At 39.0% G+C, this 19,146-nt stretch overlaps 1 protein-coding gene across 1 annotated transcript in view; it reads left to right on the forward strand.

Moving 5' to 3' along the window:
- Positions 1-19,146, forward strand: part of ECT2 (epithelial cell transforming 2) — an 847,530-nt gene that overhangs the window by 373,860 nt on the left and 454,524 nt on the right. The window contains exons 20-21 of the mRNA XM_053711823.1: positions 5,241-5,319; positions 5,456-5,575. Coding sequence (XP_053567798.1) covers positions 5,241-5,319; positions 5,456-5,575 — 199 coding nt within the window. The remainder of the gene's footprint in view (positions 1-5,240; positions 5,320-5,455; positions 5,576-19,146) is intronic.

Raw genomic sequence — 19,146 nt, forward strand, 5'->3', positions numbered from 1 at the left:
AAAGTTAGAGTCCAGGGATGCAGGGAGAGTGTTTCTGTGAAACCATCCCAACTTATTTTAACGGCTCCATAAGCAGTCAGTTTTGACGAGTTTCACTGTCTGCTTTCTTCTCTCCATGGCAGAGGCAATGCTACTATCTGTCACACTTGAAGGGCTATGTTCCTGTTCCATGGAGTAGATTCCGGTAAAAGTGTTTCGTTTTACTTTCGTCAGGATTGTTTTGTGTTACAAATGTTGTCCCGAGAGGCTACCACCTTGTGGGACTAACTATAAATCAGGGTCAAAGAGAAATGCTTAGGTGCGCTAAATAGCTAAAGGTTAAAAAGACATTAGGAGGTGAACCAAAGAAAGTTATACACCATAAGATAGTAAAAGCAATAGTTTTATATTCCTGAAATAAGCTAAAATCAGAACATAGAAACAAATGTAACAAGTGAGTAAATCTATAGTAATAAATGTTACTAAACAATTTGCAACAATATAGTAAAAAAACGGACGTCTCTGATTAGAGTAAAAATAGGATATTACAATATATAATTGCCACCACTAAGAAAGTAGAAAAAATGTGTTTTGCAAAACATATCAGTCCAAATTTTAACCCGAATAGTCATAGTTTATAAATCTGTATATCCAAATTTATCCAAAGTCCTTATGTTAAAGTATTTAACCAAATACCTGACGTTGCGAGTGTCACAGTTAAGGGACCGCAGCTAGGTGTGTATCCTGCTCTTAGTGCAACTGCACGCTGGATACTCATGAGTCATCTTGAAAAAGCCCTCATGGATGGAGAAACCAGTTGATGATTTTTATGCAGTCAAAATTGTTTATAATTGTTTTAACTCCTCTGTGGACAACTGAGTTTACATTGGACTCATAGGCGTAAGGATTGCCTACCCATATAAAGCTTGAATATAGTGGAAATCTGCTACCTTTATACCTATGCACCGGTGTTCTGCTAGAAGAAACATCTGAGCTTTTTACCTAAGTCCGCTAAAGGATATACACTGTGAATCCAGCATGCCGTTGCACTAAGAGCAGGATACTATTTTCATTACCTGACCGAAAAAAACCTCTGGAGTGTTTGAAATTGAGATTGTCCAATAGGACTGGAGCAGCTGAATAGACCAGTGACGTATGGTATAGCGGCTGAGAAGGTACACACTGACGCCAAACAGCCTACACACCTAGCTGCGATACCTTAACTGTGACACTTGCAACGTCAGGTATTTGGTTAAATACTTTAACATAAGGACTTATATGTCTACACTTCCTAAATTTGGATATACAGATTTATAAACTATGACTATTCGGGTTGAAATTTGAACTGACTGATATGTTTTGCAAAACACAATTTTTCTACTTTCTTAGTGGTGGCAATTATACATTGTAATATCCTATTTTTACTGTAATCGGAGACGTCCGTTTTTTTACTATATTATTGCAAATTGTTTAGTAACATTTATTACTATAGAATTACACACTTGTTACATTTGTTTCTATGTTCTGATTTTAGCTTATTTTAGAAATATAAAACTATTGCTTTTACTATCTTGTGGTGTATAACATTTTTGGTTCACCTCCTAATGTCTTTTTAACCTTTAGCTATTTAGCACTCCTAAGCATTTCTCTTTGACTATACTCATTTTTACCTAATTGTTAGAGGATCTATTAGGGCCCTAGGAGTTTGGTTAAGTAGCTTAGCGCACATCTCTCCTTTTTTACCTAGTTATAAATCAGGGTCTCAGTGAGGCTCCTTTTGTATCTTGCAATCAAGGGTTAATACCTCCTGAGGGTACAAGTTTTTTTTTTTTTTAATCATGTTTATTTGATTGGACCTGCTTACGTGTAGTGTTACATAGGCTCATGCCTTTGTGGAACATAACTGCTTTTGGAAGTGACGCAGCCTTTACGGTCGGGCGCGCTTTTTTTTTTTGGACTGTACGGTTCACTTTGTGACCGGGCGTGGTCACATTTTTGTCTCTCCATTTCCGCATTCTTGCCCATGTGGCGATGGAGACATTCTGATCCGCTGGTGTCGGGCTATTAGGAGGTGGTGAGTGCCCCAGCCATTGGGGGTGTCAGGTTCCATTTACATTTTTGGTCCAATTTTTGTATCAATATCCTGGCTATGGAGGAGTCTGATAATGTGGAGACGGATGTCTCGTGGTCAGTTTCTACTCTTTGTGCAGTATGCGTATTGCCCCGGATGATACTAGCCAATCAATTATGTTCTGAATGTCGTATTAGTGTGCTCAATTCCTCGGGATCGGGGAATCAAGGGACCGCTGAGCCATCTGTCTCTGGGGCCTTGGTCCTCCAAGTGGCGAGTTCCCTTCCACCATCACTTACTACGCATGCATTTGACCCAGACTTTGCTGATCCTTCTTCCCGCCAGGGGTTTCGGCACAATGTTGCATGTCCATAATTTTGGCTCTTGCGCATATGCAACCTCCAGAAATTGGTTTAAGATACTGTTCCTGTTCCGCTATTCAGGGCTCTTCAGGCATGGGATGGCCTGTTCAGTTCTCTGGGGGAACGACTGTCCCTGAGGCTTTAGGGGGTCAACCTTCGGGGCCATGCTTCAACAATGGTCAAAGCATTGTTTCCATCTGAAACAGCTTAGTTTTTCAGTCAAACAATGTCTCATGTTGGAGGGATAGTCCCTATTTGACCCTTGGAGCTTCTTTCTTCTTGCCACTGACGCAAGTCTGATGGGTTGGGCTGCTTTTTGGGAGTCTCAAATGGCTCATGGAGTATGGTCCCCTCTGGAGGCGAGTTTACCTATCAACATCCTAGAACTTTGTGCGATTCTTCAGGCCCTTTGACCTTGGCCCCTTGTCAAACTGAAAAAATGTACATATTTGGTTCTAGTCAGACAACGTCACTGCCGTGGCGTACATCAATCAGGGAGGGACTCGAAATGCCTTGGCTGTGCAAGAGGTATCTCCTCTCACATTCCGTCTTGGGCAGAGGAAAACCTCAGCAGCCTATCGGCCATTCACATTACAGGAGTGATCATTTGAGAAGCAGATTACCCAAGTTGTCAGTACTTCCATCCAGGGGAATGGCCTCTTCATCAGGAAATTTGCGATCAATTAGCCCTGAAATGGGGTCTTCCAGAAATAGATCTCATGGCATCCATATTGAACTGCAAACTTCCGGTTTATTGCACTAGGTCAAGAGATCCAAGAGCTCATATGATAGCTTCTCTAGTCTGCCCTTGGACTTTCGTCTGGCCTATGTCTAAAATTCTCATAGTTCTTGCAAGGTTAAGTGTTAAAGTCTTGTATTCTACTAAATCAAAGGTAGAGCTAGATACAGCCATATAAAACTTTGTGTGGGGTGATTTAGAGCTGTACAATTCAGAAACTTAAAAGAAAGGGTTAATGGCGAGGCACTGCAGTATACATTTGCAGGTAAAGTAATTAAAGAATATATTATATTTTGTCTCTATCCCAACTTGTTTTATATCCCTTTTAATATTTTAATACATATGTCATATCTTCCTCCATGGGCACTACCCCAAAGGAAAAAGTCTCAAGGACCCTTATATCATCCGGATCTTAAATCTCTGAATTTGATGGCATGGAGGTTGAACGAATACTTTTTAAAAACTCGGGTTTCTTTGATTCTGTTATCTCTACTGCAAGCCAGAAAACCTGTCACAGAAAATTTAACTATTTGAAAAGCTTACTTTCTTTGGTGTTCTCCAGTTCCTTCAAGATGGTCTAGATAAGAGATCTTGAAAGGGTCAGATTTTGGCATGATCAGTTTCAGAAAAAATGGCTAAATTATCTGATCAAACTTTTGTCCAAGCCTTGGTGAGAATTCATCCTGTTATACCTATTTCTTCCCCTTGGAATTTGAGTCAGGTTCTTTCTGTTCTGCAAGGTCCCCCCTTTGCACCTATGCACTCCTTGGACCTAAAGTTATTGTCATAAAAGGTTCACTTTATTCTAGCTATTTCTTCCTCAAGCAGAGTTTCAAAATTAATCTCATCCCCCTTCTTGATTTTTCTTCAAGATAAAGCGGTCCTCCTGACTAAATGATTTTCTACCAAAGGTAGTGTCTTCAGAAAATATTAATCAGGAAATTGTTGTTCCTTCACTGTGCCCAAATCCTACTTCACAATTTGGATGTAGTCAGAGCCTTAAAATTCTATCTTCAGGCTACTAAAGACTTTAGTCAGTCTTCTAGCTTGTTTGTCCCAGATATGGTCAAAAGGCTGCAACAATGGCCTTTGCATCATGACTAAACAGACTATTTGTAAGGCTTACTTGGTTACTGGAAAACTGCTTCAAAAAAGAGTAACTGCTTATTCTACTAGACTTGTATCTTCTACTTGGGGCTTAAAAAATGTATTCCTACTTGAAACAGAAATTTTACCAATTTTTTTTTTAATATTTATGGTTCTTCCAAAGCTGCTTTTGGCAGGAAAGTCCTTCAGGCCCTAGTTTCAGGCAAATATTACTGCCATTATTTTGTCCCACTCATTCTTAATATGGACTTCCTAGCTTGGCCATTGTATTCTACATGTTATAGACACCTACAGACTCTTCTCATCTTCTGAAAGAAAACAGAATTTATACTTGCCAAAAAAATAATTTGGGATGAGGGGGAGTGCATAGGACCCACCCACAATTTTTACTAGATAGTTCTTATTTGCACCACTTAACCATGCTTTCTGTTTTTCCTACATTTTTCTCTCTGCTTGGCTAAACCTAAACTGAGGGGAGAGAAAGTGGGAGGGATTCTTGACCTCCTAGAGGCAGGAAATATATGACACGTGTTATGAACACTTTGGTACTCTCGTCGTACCGTTCAAAGACATTAATCGGTAAGTATAAATTCTGTTTTTCATTCTATTGTAAATTTATTTGCATTCATTCTCTAGTTGTGTATGGTTTTCCATTTGCTTTACACATACATACTAAGATTAGCTTTTTTCCCCGCTATGTTAAAGTTCAGGTGTGCATATTTTATTTTCTGCCTTCCCCTCAGTAGTTCTCCAAAATTGTTCACTCATATAACATTACTTTGATTCAGAATTAAAGATTGAGAATTCTCCTTCTTGAGAGCAATTGTGTTTGGGTGGCATCTGAAATCTGTTTTGCTCAGGTGTATTCTAAATTGCAACATATTAACTTTTAACTTTTTTTGTTTTTGTTTCCAAATTCATAAAACTTGATGTTTACAAGTTACATTTGATATAATATTGTTTCCCCAAATTTTTTTTCTAGTCATATTAATGAAGATAAAAGAAAAACTGAAGGACAAAGGCAAATCTTTGATGTGGTTTATGAAGTTGATGGATGTCCTGTAAGTATAACATTAAGGTATAAAAAATGTAAATTAAAGCCCTCCCACCCACCTTTTTCTCCCTCTCCTATATAATCTGTCATTAGCCATTTTTTTAAATTTTTTTTTTAGAATAAAATTATTCCCATTATTTCAGGCAAATCTCCTCTCTTCACACCGCACACTGGTACAGCGAGTTGAAACTGTTGTGCTTGGTGATGAACTTTGCGACCGTGGAGAAGTAGTCACACTCTTTCTTTTTAATGACTGCCTTGAGGTAAGAATATGACATCTAACACACAAAACATTCTTTAGTAGTAAAAATGTTAGGATCATAGTAATAAGCTGACATGTGCTAGTATGCTACCATTGGAATTATAGATTCCAATAAATGATGAAATTAAATAAAGTAGTTGGACTCTTTTGCTCCCTTCTGCAGTATTGAAATTTTCAGTATAGGAGGTGGTTTTAATGTGAAAAATCTATTTCAAAATAGACAAAATAAAGGTTAAGGCAATAGCTATAAACATTTTAATAAGCTCCAGCATAAAATTGATCATTGGGAACACATTATGGGGGGTAAAAATGTTTTAGTATGATGCCCCTTTAAGTCAATAACCATAACGGCAACTTATTCATAGGAGTCTGTTATCGGTGCCCTAAAAATTTGGCCTTGCACCTAAATATTTGGGGGGCACACTCTCTGTCCCCCTTAGAGACAAAATAATCATATTTGGATGGCTATTAAAACCAATATAAAACCAATATAAAACTAAATTACTTGTGTTGCTGCTGATTTAAATTTTCTTCTAGATTTTTGACTAATTTGTCAAACCCTGCATTAAGTGACTATAAGCACCCTAAAAGGGACAGTAAACTCTGGGTAACGTTGCACGTTTCCACCCTGTGTCCAGATTTATGTAACATAAGAATTTGCTTTTTTCTCTTGTAAGGTGTATTCAGTCCACGGATCATCCATTACTTGTGGGATATTCACCTTCCCAACAGGAAGTTGCAAGAGGACACCCACAGCAGAGCTGCTATATAGCTCCTCCCCTAACTGCCATATACAGTCATTCTCTTGCAACTCATCAAAGATGGAGGTAGTAAGAGGAAAGTGGTGAAATATAGTTAGTTTCTCCAACATAGGTGTGTCCGGTCCACGGCGTCATCCTTATTTGTGGGATATTCTCCTCCCCAACAGGAAATGGCAAAGAGCCCAGCAAAGCTGGTCACATGATCCCTCCTAGGCTCCGCCTACCCCAGTCATTCTCTTTGCCGTTGTACAAGCAACATCTCCACGGAGATGGCTTAGAGTTTTTTGGTGTTTAAATGTAGTTTTTATTCTTCAATCAAGAGTTTGTTATTTTAAAATAGTGCTGGTATGTACTATTTACTCTGAAACAGAAAAGAGATGAAGATTTCTGTTTGTAAGAGGAAAATGATTTTAGCAACCGTTACTAAAATCGATGGCTGTTTCCACACAGGACTGTTGAGAGGAATTAACTTCAGTTGGGGGAAACAGTGAGCAGACTTTTGCTGCTTGAGGTATGACACATTTCTAACAAGACTTGGTAATGCTGGAAGCTGTCATTTTCCCTATGGGATCCGGTAAGCCATTTTTATTAAATGAGAATAAAGGGCTTCACAAGGGCTTTAAAGACTGGTAGACATTTTTCTGGGCTAAAACGATTGATATATAAGCATTTTTAATACTTCATAGTTTTGAGGAGTTATTTTATTCTTGGGAATTATGTAAAATAACCGGCAGGCACTGTATTGGACACCTTTTTCACTGGGGGCCTTCTCTAATCATAGGCAGAGCCTCATTTTCGCGCCTCTATTGCGCAGTTGTTTTTGGGAAGCAAGACATGCAGATGCATGTGTGAGGAGCTCAGATACATAGAAAAAGCTTACTGAAGGCGTCATTTGGTATCGTATTCCCCTTTGGGCTTGGTTGGGTCTCAGCAAAGCAGATACCAGGGACTGTATAGGGGTTAAATATAAAAACGGCTCCGGTTCCGTTATTTTAAGAGTTAAAGCTTTCAAATTTGGTGTGCAATACTTTTAAGGCTTTAAGACACTGTGGTGAAATTTTGGTGAATTTTGAACAATTCCTTCATACTTTTTCACATTTTCAGTAATAAAGTGTGTTCAGTTTAAAATTTAAAGTGACAGTAACGGTTTTATTTTAAAACGTTTTTTGTACTTTGTTATCAAGTTTATGCCTGTTTAACATGTCTGAACTATCAGATAGACTATGTTCTGTATGTGGGGAAGCCAAGGTTCCTTCTCATTTAAATAGATGTGATTTATGTGACACAAAATTTAGAGAAAATGATGCCCAAGATGATTCCTCAAGTGAGGGGAGTAAGCATGGTACTGCATCATCCCCTCCGTCTACGCCAGTCTTGCCCACACAGGAGGCCCCTAGTACATCTAGTGCGCCAATACTCCTTACTATGCAACAATTAACGGCTCTAATGGATAATTCTATCAAAAACATTTTAGCCAAAATGCCCACTTATCAGCGAAAGCGAGACTGCTCTGTTTTTTAGAAAATACTGAAGAGCATGAGGACGCTGATGATATTGGTTCTGAAGTGCCCCTACACCAGTCTGAGGGGGCCAGGGAGGTTTTGTCTGAGGGAGAAATTTCAGATTCAGGGAAAATTTCTCAACAAGCTGAACCTGATGTGATTACATTCAAATTTAAATTGGAACATCTCCGCGCTCTGCTTAAGGAGGTGTTATCTACTCTGGATGATTGTGAGAATTTGGTCATCCCAGAGAAATTATGTAAGATGGACAAGTTCCTAGAGGTCCCGGGGCCCCCCGAAGCTTTTCCTATACCCAAGCGGGTGGCGGACATTGTAAACAAAGAATGGGAAAGGCCCGGCATACCTTTTGTCCCTCCCCCTATATTTAAGAAATTGTTTCCTATGGTCGACCCCAGAAAGGACTTATGGCAGACAGTCCCCAAGGTCGAGGGGGCGGTTTCTACTCTAAACAAAGCACTACTATCCCTATAGAAGATAGTTGTGCTTTCAAAGATCCTATGGATAAAAAATTAGAGGGTTTGCTTAAAAAGATGTTTGTTCAGCAAGGTTACCTTCTACAACCAATTTCATGCATAGTTCCTGTCACTACAGCAGCGTGTTTCTGGTTCGATGAACTAGAAAAGTCGCTCGATAAAGATTCTTCTTATGAGGAGATTATGGACAGAATTCATGCTCTCAAATTGGCTAACTCTTTTACTTTAGATGCCACTTTGCAATTGGCTAGATTAGCGGCGAAAAATTCAGGGTTTGCTATTGTGGCGCGCAGAGCGCTTTGGCTAACATCTTGGTCAGCGGATGCGTCTTCCAAGAACAAATTGCTTAACATACCTTTCAAGGGGAAAACGCTGTTTGGCCCTGACTTGAAAGAGATTATTTCTGATATCACTGGGGGTAAGGGCCACGCCCTTCCTCAGGATAGGTCTTTCAAGGCTAAAAATAAACCAAATTTTCGTCCCTTTCGCAGAAACGGACCAGCCCCAAGTGCTACATCCTCTAAGCAAGAGGGTAATACTTCTCAAGCCAAGCCAGCCTGGAGGCCAATGCAAGGCTGGAACAAAGGTAAGCAGGCCAAGAAACCTGCCACTGCTACCAAGACAGCATGAGATGTTGGCCCCCGATCCGGGACCGGATCTGGTGGGGGGCAGACTTTCTCTCTTCGCTCAGGCTTGGGCAAGAGATGTTCTGGATCCTTGGGCGCTAGAAATAGTCTCCCAAGGTTATCTTCTGGAATTCAAGGGGCTTCCCCCAAGGGGGAGGTTCCACAGGTCTCAATTGTCTTCAGACCACATAAAAAGACAGGCATTCTTACATTGTGTAGAAGACCTGTTAAAAATGGGAGTGATTCATCCTGTTCCATTAGGAGAACAAGGGATGGGATTCTACTCCAATCTGTTCATAGTTCCCAAAAAAGAGGGAACATTCAGACCAATCTTAGATCTCAAGATCCTAAACAAGTTTCTCAAGGTTCCATCGTTCAAAATGGAAACCATTCGGACAATTCTTCCTTCCATCCAGGAAGGTCAATTCAGGACCACGGTGGATTTAAAGGATGCGTATCTACATATTCCTATCCACAAGGAACATCATCGGTTCCTAAGGTTCGCCTTTCTGGACAAGCATTACCAGTTTGTGGCACTTCCATTCGGATTAGCCACTGCTCCAAGAATTTTCACAAAGGTACTAGGGTCCCTTCTAGCGGTGCTACGACCAAGGGGCATTGCAGTAGTACCTTACTTGGACGACATACTGATTCAAGCGTCGTCCCTACCACAAGCAAAGGCTCATACGGACATTGTCCTGGCCTTTCTCAGATCTCACGGGTGGAAAGTGAACGTAGAAAAAAGTTCTCTATCTCCGTCAACAAGAGTTCCCTTCTTGGGAACAATAATAGACTCCTTAGAAATGAGGATTTTTCTGACAGAGGCCAGAAAATCAAAACTTCTAAGCTCTTGTCAAGTACTTCATTCTGTTCCTCTTCCTTCCATAGCGCAGTGCATGGAAGTAATAGGTTTGATGGTCGCGGCAATGGACATAGTTCCTTTTGCGCAAATTCATCTGAGACCTTTACAACTGTGCATGCTCAGTCAGTGGAATGGGGATTATACAGACTTGTCTCCGACGATACAAGTAGATCAGAGGACCAGAGATTCACTCCGTTGGTGGCTGACCCTGGACAACCTGTCACAGGGGATGAGCTTCCGCAGACCAGAGTGGGTCATTGTCACGACCGACGCCAGTCTGGTGGGCTGGGGCGCGGTCTGGGAACTCCTGAAAGCTCAGGGTCTTTGGTCTCGGGAAGAATCTCTTCTCCCGATAAATATTCTGGAACTGAGAGCGATATTCAATGCTCTCAAGGCTTGGCCTCAGCTAGCAAAGGCCAAATTCATACGGTTTCAATCAGACAACATGACGACTGTTGCGTATATCAACCATCAAGGGGGAACAAGGAGTTCCCTGGCGATGGAAGAAGTGACCAAAATCATTCAATGGGCGGAGACTCACTCCTGCCACTTGTCTGCAATCCACATCCCAGGAGTGGAAAATTGGGAAGCGGATTTTCTGAGTCGTCAGACATTTCATCCGGTGGAGTGGGAACTCCATCCGGAAATCTTTGCCCAAATTACTCAATTGTGGGGCATTCCAGACATGGATCTGATGGCCTCTCGTCAGAACTTCAAGGTTCCTTGCTACGGGTCCAGATCCAGGGATCCCAAGGCGACTCTAGTAGATGCACTTGTAGCACCTTGGACCTTCAACCTAGCTTATGTATTCCCACCGTTTCCTCTCATCCCCAGGCTGGTAGCCAGGATCAATCAGGAGAGGGCATCGGTGATCTTGATAGCTCCTGCGTGGCCACGCAGGACTTGGTATGCAGACCTGGTGAATATGTCATCGGCTCCACCATGGAAGCTACCTTTGAGACAGGACCTTCTTGTTCAAGGTCCGTTCGAACATCCGAATCTGGCCTCACTCCAACTGACTGCTTGGAGATTAAACGATTGATTTTATCAAAGCGAGGGTTCTCAGATTCTGTCATTGATACTCTTGTTCAGGCCAGAAAGCCTGTAACTAGAAAAATCTACCATAAAATATGGAAAAAATATATCTGTTGGTGTGAATCTAAAGGATTCCCATGGAACAAGATAAAAATTCCTAAGATTCTATCCTTTCTTCAAGAAGGTTTGGAGAAAGGATTATCTGCAAGTTCTTTGAAGGGACAGATTTCTGCTTTATCTGTTTTACTTCACAAAAAGCTGGCGGCTGTGCCAGATGTTCAAGCTTTTGTTCAGGCTCTGGTTAGAATCAAGCCTGTTTACAAACCTTTGACTCCTCCTTGGAGTCTCAATTTAGTTCTTTCAGTTCTTCAGGGGGTTCCGTTTGAACCCTTACATTCCGTAGATATTAAGTTATTATCTTGGAAAGTTTTGTTTTTGGTTGCAATTTCTTCTGCTAGAAGAGTTTCAGAGTTATCTGCTCTGCAGTGTTCTCCTCCTTATCTGGTGTTCCATGCAGATAAGGTGGTTTTGCGTACTAAACCTGGTTTTCTTCCGAAAGTTGTTTCTAACAAAAACATTAACCAGGAGATAGTCGTGCCTTCTTTGTGTCCGAATCCAGTTTCAAAGAAGGAACGTTTGTTGCTCAATTTGGATGTGGTTCGTGCTCTAAAATTCTATTTAGATGCTACAAAGGATTTCAGACAAACATCTTCCTTGTTTGTTGTTTATTCTGGTAAAAGGAGAGGTCAAAAAGCAACTTCTACCTCTCTCTCTTTTTGGCTTAAAAGCATCATCCGATTGGCTTACGAGACTGCCGGACGGCAGCCTCCTGAAAGAATCACAGCTCATTCCACTAGGGCCGTGGCTTCCACATGGTCCTTCAAGAACGAGGCTTCTGTTGATCAGATATGTAAGGCAGCGACTTGGTCTTCACTGCACACTTTTACTAAATTTTACAAATTTGATACTTTTGCTTCTTCTGAGGCTATTTTTGGGAGAAAGGTTTTGCAAGCCGTGGTGCCTTCCATCTAGGTGACCTGATTTGCTCCCTCCCATCATCCGTGTCCTAAAGCTTTGGTATTGGTTCCCACAAGTAAGGATGACGCCGTGGACCGGACACACCTATGTTGGAGAAAACAGAATTTATGTTTACCTGATAAATTACTTTCTCCAACGGTGTGTCCGGTCCACGGCCCGCCCTGGTTTTTTAATCAGGTCTGATAATTTATTTTCTTTAACTACAGTCACCATGGTATCATATGATTTCTCCTATGCAAATATTCCTCCTTTACGTCGGTCGAATGACTGGGGAAGGCGGAGCCTAGGAGGGATCATGTGACCAGCTTTGCTGGGCTCTTTGCCATTTCCTGTTGGGGAGGAGAATATCCCACAAGTAAGGATGACGCCGTGGACCGGACACACCGTTGGAGAAAGTAATTTATCAGGTAAACATAAATTCTGTTTTTGTCTTCAATCAAAAGTTTATTATTTTTAAATGGTACCGGAGTTGTACTATTTTATCTCAGGCAGCATTTAGAAGAAGAATCTGCCTGCGTTTTCTATGATCTTAGCAGAAGTAACTAAGATCCTTTGCTGTTCTCACATATGTCTGAGGAGTGAGGTAACTTCAGAGGGAAATATACCTGCTAAGGCTGAACAAGAATTTATTATAATTCAACAGTATTGGTACCAATAGATAAAATGAGTAAAAAACAGTAATTAAAACAGTTCTTAAAAGCAATGGTAAGGTGGAGTGTTGTGCTGATACACTCACAAAGTGCAAATAGCAATAGAATCCAAGGGGTGAAGAACTAAGATGGTGGAATCCACATTTGCTTGTGGATACACGAATGAACAAAATGTGTAAGCAGCATAAAAATGTATGCGACTTAAATGTGCAACATGATAGTGCAAATGTTGTGCAACATAAGTGAGAGTAATTGTGATCACTAAGTGTATAAAAGATAAGGAAAAAACAATTCACATCAAAAATACAAAAAATCACAATAAAATATAATATATTAATATATTAAAATATTAAAAAGTCCCGATGACACTGCAGTGCAAAAAATAGTAAATCACAGGTGAATAACTGCCATTGAGTGGCAAATGTGGAAAAAGGGTGGTATACCCACGGCAAAAAAGAAGAAATCCAGTGAAAAAACAAAAATGAAAATAAAAATCAAAAAACAAATACAAAAATGATGTTCAACAAAAGGTTAAAAAAGAACAAAAAAGAACAAAAAGAGTATTGTAATCCAAAAAACAGTAAATTAAAAGTCAATCACATGAAGGAACCTTGAATCCTGAGGGGAAGAGTTCCCAGGCGAATCCTTACAACGGTCAGCTCTTTGTCCAAAGTCCTAGAGATGTCCCTGTAAAAAAAGGAGTACCATAGCGTAACAAGTCCTCAAAGTGGTTAAAATAATTGGAATAATGCTTACCAACAGGTCTACGCGTTTCGGCCCCAAAAATAAGGCCTTTATCAAGACTGCTGAAGTGGTAAGCTGAGTGCCTTTAAATAACAGTGTCACTTAAGTGACCGGATATGGCTCTGGAATTCACTTCCGGTTTCGCCATAAGTAAAAAAGAGTTTAAACAGGGTATTTACCATGTTTAACATGTATAAACTGTCATATGGAGATAGAGTGATCTTGTATTTTATGTTTATATATGTGTCTTTGATATTTAGTATCATTTAGTTCACTATACCTTAAGCCCCTCATGATCATGATGTCACTTCCGGTTTACCGGAATAAACATTTTTTGCTGAATCTACGTTTTTGGTGGCCTCTGGTTATGAATACTAGTTAGAAGATATACTTCAAAGATGTGCTTTAGTATATTTACAGCTTAATCACCTATATTTTTGTGGTGACGATTTTGTCGTGATTTGATTGGTCGTGACATCATGATCCAATTCCTATGGTTCTATTGGTTTAGGGAAGAGGTGTGTGGGAAATAGTCCTTCTGATTGGGTGTTAAGATGTCAAAAAGTGTTTAAAGACAACAAGGGGACAGATTGTTTCGATAATAAAGGGGATATAAATCCAAATGCCCATTTTTATAATAAAGAAGCCCATTAGCTTATAAAAGAGCCGTTTTAAATGATTAGCCATTTCAAAATAGGGAACGGCTCTAGAGTGATTGGAGATAATATGTATGTCTTCTTCACTGTTAGTGCATAAATCATTATCTTGTCCCATACTATGTACTTTCTCCAATATATATAATGATAGACGATATGCTTTATATTGGATTATATGAGGTTTATTTTGCTCAGTAAACCAGTGCTGCTTAAGGTATTAATAAATGTTTTTAAGATACAGCAGCATAATAAGGGATATAATCCAATAGTAGCATAGTGGTAGAACAGTAGAACAGAGGAATCACTAATCCTATACATCCAATCACATAAATTTAATCAGGTTTAGGAGAAGAATACTTTAGCAGTGCGTCAGATTTATCTTACACTGTCTGGAAAAGGGGCTGTGGTTATTACTAGGAAAAGAAAAAGTGAAAAAAATAATAAGTGTGAGAGAGACTTAATGGGGGTATATCTATATGTCTTGAGTTATAGTTTTATACATACTTATCACTGAGTTCAGTGGCCTCAGTGAATTCCATAGAGGAGGATGTGTTAATACCTCCTATCTATATCAACATAATAAAGTCATACATAAGAGAAGCAATAAAATGGTTTTTGGACAAAGATCCATTAATGCCAGAAGATCAGGCTGAGTTCATATTGGATAGTATCCAATACATATTGACACACAATTACTTTTGTAATGAGGGGATTTACTACCAACAAATCTGCGGTACAGCCATGGGGACCAGGTTCGCGCCCAGCTATGCCAACTTATACATGGGAAAATGGGAGAGCATCTTCTGGGACTCATGCCCAGCTGGCGCGGACCTGGTCTTGTACCGCAGATATATTGATGATATTCTGATCATCTGGAGAGGTTCGATACAGGACCTTATGTATACAATAGAGATCATGAACCAGAACCTTCTAAATCTAAAGTTCACTTATACATGGAGTCCAAAAGAAATTGTTTTTCTGGACCTAAAAATAGAAGTTAAAAAAGGCAAATGGGAAACATCTACACACTTTAAATCAGTTGACAGCAATAGCTATATACATTACGAGAGCTGTCACCATGAAAAATGGAAAAATAATATCCCAAAGAGCCAATTTTTAAGGGTCCGAAAAAATTGTTCTAACATCACCACATGGGAAAAACAAGTGAAGAGATTAAAACAAAAATTTATGGAAAGGGGCTATAAGGAGGAACATCTGGATCTTAAAATAGAGGAAGCACGACAAATGGAGAGAAATGAGTTAACCAAGTATAAAGACCGTAAAATATTGGAAACAGAAGAACTGCTAAATGTATCTATGATCACGGAATATAGCAGTAACCGGTACATCATCGAAAAGATCTTCAAAAAACATTGGCACCTGTTGAAGAATGATGATGTCATTGGAGACAAACTCCCAAATCAACCAAAATTCATCTATAAAAAAACAGGAAATTTAAAAAACAAATTAGCGCCAAGTCTACAACGGAAGAACAACCTAAGAACATATGATATACAGGGGAAACCAATTAAAGGCTTTTACCCGTGCCCTACATGCAAGGCATGTAAAAGAGGAACTAAGACCAAAAAATTCAAATCAAACCAGACGGGAGAAGAATTTAACATTAAAGATCTAATAAGATGCCAGGACAAAGGGATTATATATCTAATTGAATGTTCATGTGGCCTCCAGTACATTGGCCAGACATCAAGGAGCCTCAGAGATAGGCTAAGAGAACATATATTGCTGATTGAGAAACAGAATAAAGATACAATTCTCTATAATCATTTTACAACTAAACATAACGGCAATATAAAAGATATGAAATATACTGGCATACAGAAGGTTATAAAAAATTGGAGAGGTGGCGACTTTGAAAAAAGTCTTCTCAAAGCTGAATCCAAATGGATCTTCCTGTTGGACAGTCTACATCCAAAAGGTCTAAACAATAGAGAGGATCTTAACCATCTATTCTAGTCTATGACTATATCTAACAGTACGATGACACCATTGGATTTGATGCTCTCCAGAATCCTTATTAAATGTATCTATCTAAAACTCCCAAGCTTTGACGAGAAATACATACTTCAGACGTAGATTGACTAAGCATTTCCCTCCAAAATAGTCTCCGCTTCCATTACCACTTAACCCCTGACCTAAAGGCAAATGAAGTTTTTACTATAGAATTTGCATCAGACTATCCCCTCAATCTGAATCCAATATTATCCCTGTCAGATCCTCCCTACATTTCTAGGGCTATAATATATATAGTCCAGGTATCTGGTCTTATAAGTTATATCCACCTCAGAGGTTCATCATTTTCTGCTCATTAGAGATCCACAGGAGTTTCTCTTATATCTCAAATATCTATTGGTAGCCACTACCAAGCTTCCTAATTATTGGGTAGTGTACAGACCCACTCAATCACTGCTCGTCTAATGACCTTAGTATTTGAGAGGTCTCTTATGTATGACTTTATTATGTTGATATAGATAGGAGGTATTAACACATCCTCCTCTATGGAATTCACTGAGGCCACTGAACTCAGTGATAAGTATGTATAAAACTATAACTCAAGACATATAGATATACCCCCATTAAGTCTCTCTCACACTTATTATTTTTTTCACTTTTTCTTTTCCTAGTAATAACCACAGCCCCTTTTCCAGACAGTGTAAGATAAATCTGACGCACTGCTAAAGTATTCTTCTCCTAAACCTGATTAAATTTATGTGATTGGATGTATAGGATTAGTGATTCCTCTGTTCTACTGTTCTACCACTATGCTACTATTGGATTATATCCCTTATTATGCTGCTGTATCTTAAAAACATTTATTAATACCTTAAGCAGCACTGGTTTACTGAGCAAAATAAACCTCATATAATCCAATATAAAGCATATCGTCTATCATTATATACATTGGAGAAAGTACATAGTATGGGACAAGATAATGATTTATGCACTAACAGTGAAGAAGACATACATATTATCTCCAATCACTCTAGAGCCGTTCCCTATTTTGAAATGGCTAATCATTTAAAACGGCTCTTTTATAAGCTAATGGGCTTCTTTATTATAAAAATGGGCATTTGGATTTATATCCCCTTTATTATCGAAACAATCTGTCCCCTTGTTGTCTTTAAACACTTTTTGACATCTTAACACCCAATCAGAAGGACTATTTCCCACACACCTCTTCCCTAAACCAATAGAACCATAGGAATTGGATCATGATGTCACGACCAATCAAATCACGACAAAATCGTCACCACAAAAATATAGGTGATTAAGCTGTAAATATACTAAAGCACATCTTTGAAGTATATCTTCTAACTAGTATTCATAACCAGAGGCCACCAAAAACGTAGATTCAGCAAAAAATGTTTATTCCGGTAAACCGGAAGTGACATCATGATCATGAGGGGCTTAAGGTATAGTGAACTAAATGATACTAAATATCAAAGACACATATATAAACATAAAATACAAGATCACTCTATCTCCATATGACAGTTTATACATGTTAAACATGGTAAATACCCTGTTTAAACTCTTTTTTACTTATGGCGAAACCGGAAGTGAATTCCAGAGCCATATCCGGTCACTTAAGTGACACTGTTATTTAAAGGCACTCAGCTTACCACTTCAGCAGTCTTGATAAAGGCCTTATTTTTGGGGCCGAAACGCGTAGACCTGTTGGTAAGCATTATTCCAATTATTTTAACCACTTTGAGGACTTGTTACGCTATGGTACTCCTTTTTTTACAGGGACATCTCTAGGACTTTGGACAAAGAGCTGACCGTTGTAAGGATTCGCCTGGGAACTCTTCCCCTCAGGATTCAAGGTTCCTTCATGTGATTGACTTTTAATTTACTGTTTTTTGGATTACAATACTCTTTTTGTTCTTTTTTGTTCTTTTTTAACCTTTTGTTGAACATCATTTTTGTATTTGTTTTTTGATTTTTATTTTCATTTTTGTTTTTTCACTGGATTTCTTCTTTTTTGCCGTGGGTATACCACCCTTTTTCCACATTTGCCACTCAATGGCAGTTATTCACCTGTGATTTACTATTTTTTGCACTGCAGTGTCATCGGGACTTTTTAATATTTTAATATATTAATATATTATATTTTATTGTGATTTTTTGTATTTTTGATGTGAATTGTTTTTTCCTTATCTTTTATACACTTAGTGATCACAATTACTCTCACTTATGTTGCACAACATTTGCACTATCATGTTGCACATTTAAGTCGCATACATTTTTATGCTGCTTACACATTTTGTTCATTCGTGTATCCACAAGCAAATGTGGATTCCACCATCTTAGTTCTTCACCCCTTGGATTCTATTGCTATTTGCACTTTGTGAGTGTATCAGCACAACACTCCACCTTACCATTGCTTTTAAGAACTGTTTTAATTACTGTTTTTTACTCATTTTATCTATTGGTACCAATACTGTTGAATTATAATAAATTCTTGTTCAGCCTTAGCAGGTATATTTCGTTTTTAGTGTTTATATTTATCCCTTAGCCTTTATTGGCGCTGTACATATTCTATCAAACCTGTTCTTTCCTTTGGGGGTTGGTTAGACCCTTTATTTGTACTCAGCACAAGGGATTATCTTAGCGCTTGGCTACCACTCCTTACTTTTCGTAACTTCAGAGGGAGAATGGCGTGCAGGTTATCCTGCAATGAGGTATGTACAGTTTTAAGTTTTTCTAGGGATGGAATTGCTAGAAAATGCTGCTGATACCGGATTAATGTAAGTTAAGCCTAAATACAGTGATTTAATAGCGACTAGTATCAGGCTTACTATCAGAGATATTTACTCTTATAAATGTGCAATATAAAACGTTTGCTGGCATGTTTAATCGTTTTTATATATGCTTTGGTGATAAAACTTATTGGGGCCTAGTTTTTTCCACATGGCTGACTTGATTTTTGCCTAGAAACAGTTTCCTGAGGCTTTCCACTGTTGTAGTATGAGTGGGAGGGGCCTATTTTAGCGCTTTTTTGCGCAGTTAAAATTACAGACAGACATTCAGCTTCCCTCAGCAGTCCCCTGCATGCTATAGGACATCTCTGAAGGGCTCTAAAGGCTTCAAAAGTCGTTTATTGAGGAAGGTAGGGCCACAGCTGAGCTGTGGCAGTTGTTGTGACTGTTTAAAAAACGTTTAATTCGTTTTTTTTATCC

Source organism: Bombina bombina, chromosome 4 (assembly GCF_027579735.1).
Source record: "Bombina bombina isolate aBomBom1 chromosome 4, aBomBom1.pri, whole genome shotgun sequence".
Lineage (NCBI taxonomy): Eukaryota > Metazoa > Chordata > Amphibia > Anura > Bombinatoridae > Bombina > Bombina bombina.